The sequence below is a fragment of the Oncorhynchus clarkii genome, chromosome 18, assembly GCF_045791955.1.
Source record: "Oncorhynchus clarkii lewisi isolate Uvic-CL-2024 chromosome 18, UVic_Ocla_1.0, whole genome shotgun sequence".
Classification (NCBI taxonomy): Eukaryota; Metazoa; Chordata; class Actinopteri; order Salmoniformes; family Salmonidae; genus Oncorhynchus; species Oncorhynchus clarkii.
Genome location: NC_092164.1, coordinates 14,345,878 through 14,356,424, shown reverse-complemented (window position 1 = coordinate 14,356,424; position 10,547 = coordinate 14,345,878). Strand labels below are relative to the sequence as shown.

The window sequence follows — 10,547 nt, the reverse complement described above, 5'->3', positions numbered from 1 at the left end:
ACTTTACTATCTAAATGATTGATATTCGTAACAGCAGCATGTTGGTTCCCTTCCCAAGGTGGGAACACTATGCCAGTAGGAGTATTACTCCACTTGGCACTGCTCACTATTCTTATTGCTTATATAAATAATCATTAATGCCATTTAAGCCTGGGGCAGATCTCATACTCAGTCACTCTGTCTATGGTCCAAAGTTTATGCACACACACACACACACACATCCTATGGGGGTAAAGTGGAGGGAAGGGGTTCATGGGGTGATAAAAGGGATGGTTGGTCTCTTTGTGCCAGATGTCTGAGACTGGTCATGTGACAACGATGGCTGAGACTGGTCATGTGACAACGATGGCATTCACGGACCTCCACACAACTAAATGGCCCTGTAGCCACATTTTTGCCCATTGTGATGACAAAAGACGCCAGGGTCACTGGAAACCAGACAGACACAGATGCCTGACAGTATAATACACACTATTCCCTATGTATTGTATAATGTGTAAAAACGACAGGGAGCTGATATTAAAATAAAACCCCTATTCCCCACATAGTTGACCAGAGCCCACATAAACTGGTTATAAGCTGACATAAGCTGTCATTCCTGTTTATGACAGCTGGTATACTATCCTCATTGCAGATGAATGATCTTAAGTCAGTTTTGTGTTCCCCCTTAATGGTTATTAAGGTGATGGTAAACTGGTCCTAGATCTATGCCAAAGGTCCATTTCTACCTGGACAAGCTCAGTGACAAAATAATGTATAGGTAGGTACCTAGCTCTGTGATGGGCTAGTTTCCCAGCATCTGGTGTCTCTTTACCAAAGTTGTTTACCCAATTTATCGTCTGTGTGCTAATGTTTGCATAGCAACGATAGTCTTCCCAGATCCCTGGAAAGGGTCACAGAGAAAAGTTTGGCAGCTAACCTTCACCTGACTGATGTGTGTGTGTGTCACATGAACACACACACACACACACACACACACACACACACACACACACACACACACACACACACACACACACACACACACACACACACACACACACACACACACACACACACACACACACACACACACTGCCAGGCTAGTGGCCGGGCAATAGAAAGAGAGGGGAGGAGGGTGATTAGTTTTTGTTGTTAGGGCTCAATCCCCTGTGCTTTCGGGGGCATAAAGGAAGTGCTGCTCTCAGCAGGGTCAGTGGGCTAGGTCTGCAGAGGCACGCCAGTGGCGAAGGGGGAATTATAGCCAGCGATTAACTAGACAATCCTCTGCCAATCACATGATATGAACTAGTGTGGCAATGAAAAACCAACAGGGGGGAGAGGGAGAGAGAGAGACCACCTAAAAGGAAGCGATTCCTACACCTATCACCTGCGAGTCCCCTAAGCAAGCTGGTCCTGGGGCTCTGTTCACAAACACAAACACACCCCACAGAGCCCCAGGACAGCAACACAATTAGATCCAACCAAATCATGAGAAAACAAAAAGATAACTACTTGACACATTGGAAAGAATTAACAAAAAAACAAAGCAAACTAGAATGCCATTTGGCCCTAAACAGAGAGTACACAGTGGCAGAATACCTGACCACCGTGACTGACCCAAACTTAAAGAAAGCTTTGACTATGTACAGACTCTGTGAGCATAGCCTTGCTATTGATAAAGGCCGCCGTAGGCAGACCTGGTTGTCAAGAGAAGACAGGCTATGTGCACACCGCCCACAAAATGAGGTGGAAACTGAGCTGCACTTCCTAACCTCTTGCCCAATGTATGACCATATTAGAAACATATTTCCCTCAGATTACACAGATCCACAAAGAATTCGAAAATAAACCCGATGTTGATAAACTCCCATATCTACTGGGTGAAATACCACAGTGTGCCATCACAGCAGCAAGATTTGTGCCCTGTTGCCACAAGAAAAGGGCAACCAGTGAAGAGTAAACACCATTGTAAATACAACCTATATTTATGTTTATTTATTTTCCCTTTTGTACTTTAACCATTTGCATATCGTTACAACACTGTATATAGACATAATATGACATTTGTAATGTCTTTATTCTTTTGTAACTTCTGTGACTGTAATGTTTACTGTTAATTTTTATTGTTTATTTAACTTTTGTATATTATCTACTTCACTTGCTGTTGCAATGTTAACATATGTTTCCCATGCCAATAAAGCCCCTTGAATTTAACTGAATTGAGAGGCAGGGGAGAGGGAGATGTGGGGGAGGGGAGGGGAGGTAAGTAGAGGGAGAGAGCACAGTATAGGGTGGGGTTTGGGGGTCAGAGTGAGAGTGAGAGAGGCGGGGGAGTGGGAGATGTGGAGGGAGGGGTGGTATGTAGCGGGAGAGAGCACACTACACGGTGGGGTTTGGGGGAGAGAGAGAGACAGGAAGAGTAGGAGAGATGTATGTAGAGCAAAGGAGGGAGAGCTAAGGATGGAATATGCTGTCTGTACTCTTCCAAGGACTAAGATCTTCCTCTCCTAGTCCAACACTTCGCCCACTATCTTTTCTTCAATCCACCAAATTCACTCCAGACGTCCCCAATTCTCCAAGATTGTGATCCATTTCACCCCTACACTTCCCTCAGGCCCCTCCCCAAATTGTATTTTTTTTTATCTCTGTGAATACTGAACCAGTAAGGGCTAAGTACTGAAAGTGACTGAGATATCTTGAATTTCACTATCACACCCAACTGGTGTTGGTTACAGCCTGTCAGATAGGCTAGCTATAGTTACATGTTATAAAGGAAACTAAATTACATTTTGATGGATGTTCCTCATCACAGTGTGAAAACCGTGTGCCTGTGTGTCTTCCCAACCTCTCACTCCCTTCTCCTCTCTCCCCCACCCCTTCCTCTCCTCTCACTTCGTCTCCCCCTCCCTTCATACCCCCATGTCCTCAAAGAGCATAACTTTTTCTCTCTTTATGCATTGTGGGAAGCCAAAGTACTTATTTTATTTCACCAAACAAAACCCCCAGGCGACAAGTTAGATATGGTACAAAAAGTTTATTCATTAACAGTTTTGTAAACATTTGAGGTAAATTAACATTTACATCAACATGTTCTTACAAAAGTTCAGACGTAAGGCACTTCTCTTCATAGACAGTGATTTCACAATGGGGTATCTGGTCTGAGCATGTCTAAATCTCCTTCCCTGCCTCACTGGCCAATGAAATCTCACTCCACGCCAGAGATTCCAAAAGTCCAACAAAATGTCAGTTTTCTGATGGGGGGAGGGGGGGGGGGGGTGCCTGACACAACAATGGAGTATAACTTTAACCTAGCCAAACACCTCTCCAGTATTTTTTCGACAAAAAAGTCAACAAAGATGCAATCTTTTTTTCAAAATCAACTTTTTTGTATTTGGTAATCTTGTAATTCTCTCATAAATATAAATACTTTCTAAAATACTGAGACATCCTCTTTTTGAGATGTCCTTTGTTATTTTATCTTAGAACACCATTCTGTCTTAACTGTCCAGATCATTATCTACATGCTAAAGTGTCAACTTTAAACAATCGAAATGACAAGGTTATAAACAGAAATTATGAGTTAACAGAACCGTAACCTGTTTTCAACAACTCTTAACAGAGTTCTATTGGTGGCCATTTTAGATTTTCTCTCTTTGGTGGACAGCTGACTTGCTCTTCGTTTTTTTTGGATTACAATGTCACAGCTCGATCCCATCACCTGGTGGCTTTTTTTTAACATACTGTATGTGCATGGTATGTAAACGATTTGTGAGGCACTTGGATTCTGTGTGTGTGGCAACGCAACAAGCAGCAGACCTGATTCTCTAAGCATTTTAACACATCATACAACAGAGCATAGCAACAGCCCATTCACAGTCTCGGTCTGAACCCTCTACTCCAAGATATACCCCAATGTAGAGTTTGTGTGTGTGTGTGTGTGTGTGTGTGTGTGTGTGTGTGTGTGTGTGTGTGTGTGTGTGTGGTGTGTGTGTGTGTGTGTGTGTGTGTGTGTGTGTGTGTGTGTGTGTGTGTGTGTGTGTGTGTGTGTGTGTGAGAGAGAGAATAAAAGAAAGAGAGAAAAGAAAGGAAGGAAGGAAGGACGAGTGTGAGGGTAAGGAGGGGGAGATAGAGAGAGAAATGGGAACAAACAGCCTATCTACATTGTTGAAATGTACTGTAAGAATCACAACTTTCTGTTCTTACTTTAAGTGGCAAAATTGAAGTGCCCCCTGCTTCTTGTTGCTTTATGGTAATAACCCCAGGTGGTGGTGGAATGATAACATATGATTTCATCATAACAAGGTCAAAGGTCAAGTGCTTGAGGGAGTAGTGAGTTGTAGTTTCACAGTAACAGAATATACCGTTGTTCAAAACATAAAGAGGTACAAAATGCAAAAGAGATTTGTCCAAAACATTGTTCGATAGCTATGATTTTTTCCTGAATGTTAGATGACAATAATTAATTAATCTGGAGAGAAAAAAAAACAGGAAGCTTAAAAGAAATACAACTGCATGTTAAGAGCCATTTTCTGATTTAAAAAACTGGCAGGAGTTTAAGAAAATGATACGCAAATGCACATTCCTATTGATTTTGCTATTATGACTCAGTAACAAAGAATGAAATGTCATTGCTTTAAATAATACTCCGTATCTATCTATCTTCTAGCAATTCTATTGCCTACTCTCTCTAAGCACTATACTGAAACTTCCCATACTGACTACCAGTGGGGGCCTACAGTCTTAAATCTGCTGAATTTCTTTACGATGAGGACACACACTTCTTTAACACACTGCAAACACAAGCGTCAGTATGGGTTCTTTATAAGTCATAATTCTATATGTATGATATACCCTGTATGTACTATGTAATATATTTACATATATATATTATTTACCCTGATGTAACTGCCTAAATGTTGTTGTAGACATTGAAACAAGACTCTATAATATATCTATTGCGCACGCACGCACGCACGCACGCACACACACACACACACACACACACACACACACACACACACACACACACACACACACACACACACACACACACACACACACACACACACACACACACACACACACACACACACACACAGACAGACAGAAACACACACACACACACACACAAAGCCTGTGAATCCTAAAGACCAAGCCTCAGGTTGGGATCGCGGTGGTAACATAGGTTGAAGCTTCACACTAGTATGGCTACACACGACAGTAACCGGTAGGACGTTACCTTATGCACTGGTATTAACCTGGTATTTACTGGTACATTACATATTATCAGAGGGTACTTCATTGTTAACTACCTGGTACCAAAATGTGCCTAGTCGTGTGTGATTAACATGTCATTTGTAAGTAAATAGCAAGTCATTTTGAATAAAGTGCCACCCAGGTACCTCATCCCTGTCTTTCTCCACTCCACCATACTGTCAGAGCGTCCCTCTCTTCATTCAGCTTAATAGGAAGGGTGAGCATGGAACAGACAGACGGCTAGCTACGAGGCAGACAGACAGACACCAGGAAGAGACAATAGGACACATCGGCTTCATCTTAAAGGGAAAGAAAAAGGAAAGAAAAAAGAAAAGGGGGGAGAGAAAGAAATGAACGAAAGCACAAACCCTCTTCTGATGTCTACCATCAAAGACTAAAGAAAACAGCAGAATTATATTCATCCGAAATGTTGCTAATGTCCCAAACTAGTTAGTCCAATATCTCTAATCCTTTCATGGCATCTGAGCTGCAAACAGTGAATGTGTGTGTTCCCTCTCCACACACGTGTTGGCACCTCATAACGTTGGGGCACTAAGCTATGCCTCACCTCACCGAATGCATCTCCAGATAACGCAACTTTTGTAGAGAGTAATGTCAGGAGCATCTCAACTCCAGAGCCCCCCCCCCCCCTCCCACATCGCCTCTGTATTTCACACAACATTTGACACCTGAGCCTCAAAGATATATAATGTATAGAACCCAGAGGCGTTGGGGTGCGGTGGTGGATAGGGGTCTGCATGTGTTTGTATGTGATTGTGTGAAGGTGTGTGAGAGTGTGTGTGTGTGTATGTGTTACACGGCAAGGTCGTCGGGCCGGGCTCGGACACTGCTGGTTTTGCTGGCCCTGCTCAGCCTGCGCGCATCCGCCGCTATGAAAACGGGCGGCTCGTGCATCTCCACCCGGGTCACCGTGACATCATCAACGTGCGTCAGCGGCAGCGCCGCCTCTTCTTCCTGCTGCTGGTGCTCCTCACTCCTTCTCGATTCCCCCAGCGGGAGGGTGGAGGAGCGGGAGTCGGGGATAGGAGGGGCAGTGTCCGGTGGAGGGGTTGACTGCTCCTGGTCAGAGGAGGTGTGGGAGGAGGAGGAGGGTGGCGGAGAAGGGGAGGAGGGAGGAGGAGGGTACGAGGAGGACTTGGCAGGGTCCAGAGTCTGCAGCTCCATGGCCATGTTGGCCCAGTTCTGCTCCATGGACTGCTGCTGGCCACTGCCCTCACTGTTGTAGAAGGACGTGGGAGGAGCCTCCAGCAGGAAGTCTTCATGGAAAGGGTCCATCTTGAGTTCTGCCGCCGCTACCTGCTGCTCGGATAAAGCGGCCGTGGCGTTTGCATGCTCGTTGGGCAGGTACACCACGTTCACGCCACCGTACGTGGGCAGGCAGTTGAGGGTCCGGTGGGCGATCCCCTCCTGGATCATGTTGGACTCCACCGCCTCGTCTCTGGCCAGGGGGAGCGCCATTCGGTCAGGCGCAAACTCGTTGCTGACCCCCTGCTTCACCTTCTTCCATCCCAGGTGGTATATCTCCAGCAGGTTGAGTAGCAGGGAGACGCAGGCTACCACCAGCATGAAGATGATGAAGATGGTCTTCTCTGTGGGGCGTGAGATGAAGCAGTCAACCGTGTTGGGGCAGGGCCAGCGACCACACTTATACAGGGGGCTGAGCTGGAAGCCATACAGGAAGTACTGACCCAGGATGAAGCCCACTTCGAACAGCGTCTTGAAGATGATGTTGAACACGTATGTGCGCAGGAGAGCCCCCCGGATGCGGATTTTACCGTGCTCGTCTCTGATTGGGGGCTTCTCCTTTTTCCCTCCTCCTCCTCCGTTCCTGTACAGAGGGTCTCTCTCCTCCTGGTGCCGGCTGGCCTTCCGCTGCTCCTCCTCCTTCTCCCGGTGTTTCTCCTCCATGCGGACAATGTGCAGCACGTGTCCCAGGTAGATCAAGGTGGGCGTGGACACGAAGATAATCTGCAGCACCCAGAAGCGGATGTGCGAGATGGGGAAGGCTTCGTCGTAGCACACGTTCTCGCAACCGGGCTGCTGCGTGTTGCAGGTGAAGTCCGACTGCTCGTCTCCCCACACTTCCTCCGCAGCCGCCCCCAGGACCAGGATACGAAATATGAAGAGGACTGTCAGCCACACCTGGACACAAGGGACATAACGCCACATAAGACGGCATAAGGGGCTATATACCACAGGAATAAAAGGGTCAATCAATCAAATGACTGTATAAATGTATCAATCCATCAATCAGTCACCTTGCCAATCACGGTGGAGTGTTCTTGAGCGTTCTCCAGCAGCCGCCCCAGAAAGCTCCAGTCCCCCATGCTTCACACGATTTCTAGCCTGGGGAGAGAGAGCACAGCCTGGGATGAGTAGCAACTGGGCGAGGCCTGGGTGGGGAGAGGCTAGGGGGGAATGGCTGGGGGAGAGAGGTGGGGAACGGCTGGGAAAGAGAGAGGGGGAGAAGCTGGGGGAGAGAGGAGTGGAGAGGTTGGAGGAGAGGCAGGAGAGAGGTTGGAGGAGAGGCAGGAGAAAGGTTGGGTGAAGCAGGATAGAGGTGCAGCTAGAGATGTGGGGGAAAGCTGGAGAGAGGTGCAGATAGAGATGTGGGGGAAAGCTGGAGATAGGTGGGAGCAACAGAGAGGGAATAGGGCTGTGTAGGCACCGACTGGGGATGAGAGGGAAGAGAGAGGTGGGGAGAGAACACACACAGAATGAGAGAGCATAGGCCAGGGAGAGGGGGAGCACAGGCATGGGTGAGTAACAACTGAGAGGGTAAGAAAACAGGAAAGGGAGGTGGGGAAATTAGAGAAGGGGACATGAGAGAAGAGGGGAATAAAAACTTTGAATGAAAATTTACAGGTTCAGAAACCAAAACAAACATTGGTGGAGTTGACCTCTGGTTTGAAGCCATAATATTACAAAAGATTACTTTCATATTATGCACACACATTGTATCCATCCTATGCACTTTCTGCTCCCGACATCACTCAGTGAAGTCACACAATTTCTCAGTCAAAGCCAATGCGTTTGGCACTGAAGGAGGCAGCAGGGTTGCATTTAGGAGGCGGCATGATTCCTTGTTCTACGTAAAGGATACATATCTGTTCTAATATATTTCTATTTGGAGGTTCTGTAATGTGGCATCCCACTCAGCACAGCCCAGAACAGCTGTGGAGACCACCGAACAACCACCCTCAGACACAGGATGGACGCCATCGAGTCAGTCATACGGGACTAACAAGCTGCCTTGATCACTTTCACTCTCGGCCGGCCACATACTTCTCTAATACATTCTCTAATCACAGTACTGGAGACTGAGGTTAAACGTGCCAATAAAAAATCCTGAGCACCACCATTGTGCTTCTTACAGGCCTACTAGAATCATTAGCAGCAATTCAAAGGAAAGTTTTTCCCGGTGCTGACATTTTACAGTTGTATCAATTTCAAATCAGCTACAATTGAGAATCTAGTTCCCACGGCAACTTTTAAACAAGGCAGACGAAAAAAGGACCAGATATCCAATGACACAAAAAGCACCCAAAGTAGTGACAGACGGTGGACTTACTAAAATGTTGTTGTATTGTCAGTGATAAATCCATCAACTAGTGGTTCAAAATAAATACAATACCTGGAAGCAAAAAACAAATCATATCAGTTATGAATTACAATTATAATGTCATTTAAATATGCTCACATTACCCAAATACCCTAATTAACCATTCTTTTGTATGCCTATTGTCCATGCAACTTACGATATAGACACTTCGGAGATGAGTGGAAAACTCTAATCTTTTTAAACTGGCTACAAGCCTACTGGCCACCAATAAAAATGTATCAGTCAAAAACCTCCATTATCTTCCCCAAAAATGTCTATTTCTCTGAAATAGGTGACTGGTGTTTCTAATTGGACAGACTACATGGAACCATGAACCCTATGAATGCCACAGCATTGATAGACATATGTGTTTTGTTTTGAAAGGCAGATTTAATTGAGGAATGTATACAATCCATCCATAGGCCTGTCTGTGTGTTGCTGGGCAAGCGGGTTACAATGGCTGGCCATCTGTGGCAGTCTGAATGAGTACATAACAGCCTGGGAGGAATGCTCGGATCATCAGAACACAGAACTGCTGATGAGGGGAAATATTTGCCCCGGATCGACTGATATGCATTTACAGAGGGCTTTATATCACCAATGCATAGATACAACAACCACAAAACAACAGATCCCAGCTGCATTAGATCCCACCTGTTACAAACTCCTGTTTGGACAAACTTTGAAAACAAGGAGTTATTTTCCCCATGTTAAAACACTGTCAAATCTATGATCACTATGATTACCACAGTATCCCAATCTATGATTGGTGTTGCATTGTTGCTGAATGTAGCCCATATCAGCTCAACTCAAATCACTGGCCTTCTACAGTTCAATGTTAATTTCAATAGATGACTCCATGGTCGTTATTCCTGGCCTAGCCTACTCAATAACGCGCTGGTATCAAAGTGGTGCAATACCCCTCTATAATAACAGTATGTGTCGAGCTGCACAGTATATGTGTTGATCCTTTTGAGGTTTTGATGAAATACCGTCTGTCACCTGTGACAATAGAGAAGCTGCCAGACACGCATTGTGCTCATTGGCACTGGCTATTGACGGGGATCAGCGGCATTGTGTTCCAGCGGCCGTACCATTTAACTCTTTGACCACACTGACCCAAGTAATTTAAATATATTAACCTTAGGCAGTAGATATACTAACAGAATACCTATTGATGCACTAATTGATTGCAGGCTAAGTCAAGTCAACATCACTCGCATTGGAATTGGTGAGCGTAAAAGTGTCTCCTTGGCGTTCCCAAATAAGCATAAGGACAGGGTGCATGGATAGACTCCCCAAGCCTTGGCCACTTGAAGCAATCTCCGGTGGTCACTGAAGCTATCCAAATGAAAGGGTTGGAAAATCCTACAGACCTTCCCAGGTAGAAAGATCCCTCCTCTTCCCCCTCACTCCCCATCCCTGACAGCTTACCAATCTCCTTTGACAGCGGCCGGCAAACAACTTTTTCCCGGAAGCGTCGCGATCTGCGTTCTCTTATTTTCTCCCGCGGGGTTCGAGGCCAGGCGTGCGGGAGAGAAAGAGAGCGAACAAGAGAGAGAGAGAGACAGCGTGAGGGTGAGCAAAGCGATGCTAGTCTAAGGGCGCGTGTGGAACCTGGAGATTGGGTCCCGCAAAGCGCAGCGGCTGCGTCCCGTGCCCAACCATTGCTACTGTCACATTGTGT

The 10,547-nt window shown here is 45.9% G+C and overlaps 1 protein-coding gene across 4 annotated transcripts; it reads right to left on the bottom strand.

Moving 5' to 3' along the window:
- Positions 1-5,607: 5,607 nt before the first annotated feature.
- LOC139373037 (gap junction alpha-3 protein-like) lies at positions 5,608-10,504 on the bottom strand. Of its 4 annotated transcripts, none has more exons than XM_071113047.1 (4): positions 10,295-10,504; positions 8,831-8,893; positions 7,518-7,605; positions 5,608-7,401 (listed from the first exon to the last, which is right to left on the bottom strand). In XM_071113047.1, exons 3-4 carry the CDS (start codon positions 7,584-7,586, stop codon positions 6,052-6,054), a joined length of 1,419 nt encoding a protein of 472 aa, XP_070969148.1. In that variant the 5' UTR covers positions 7,587-7,605; positions 8,831-8,893; positions 10,295-10,504; the 3' UTR covers positions 5,608-6,051. The 4 variants fall into 4 exon arrangements, with proteins under 4 accessions (XP_070969148.1, XP_070969149.1, XP_070969151.1 ...); XM_071113048.1 differs by lacking the exon at positions 10,295-10,504 and adding an exon at positions 9,018-9,074; XM_071113050.1 differs by lacking the exon at positions 8,831-8,893.
- Between the last annotated feature and the right edge of the window lie 43 nt (positions 10,505-10,547).

Coding starts and splice junctions, on each gene's coding strand:
- LOC139373037 (XM_071113047.1), bottom strand. CDS start 7,586: ATGGGGGACTGGAGCTTTCTGGGGCGGCTGCTGGAGAACGCTCAAGAA. Junction 7,402..7,517: donor ACTCCACCGTGATTGGCAAG/GTGACTGATTGA, acceptor CCTTGTGTCCAG/GTGTGGCTGACAGTCCTCTT.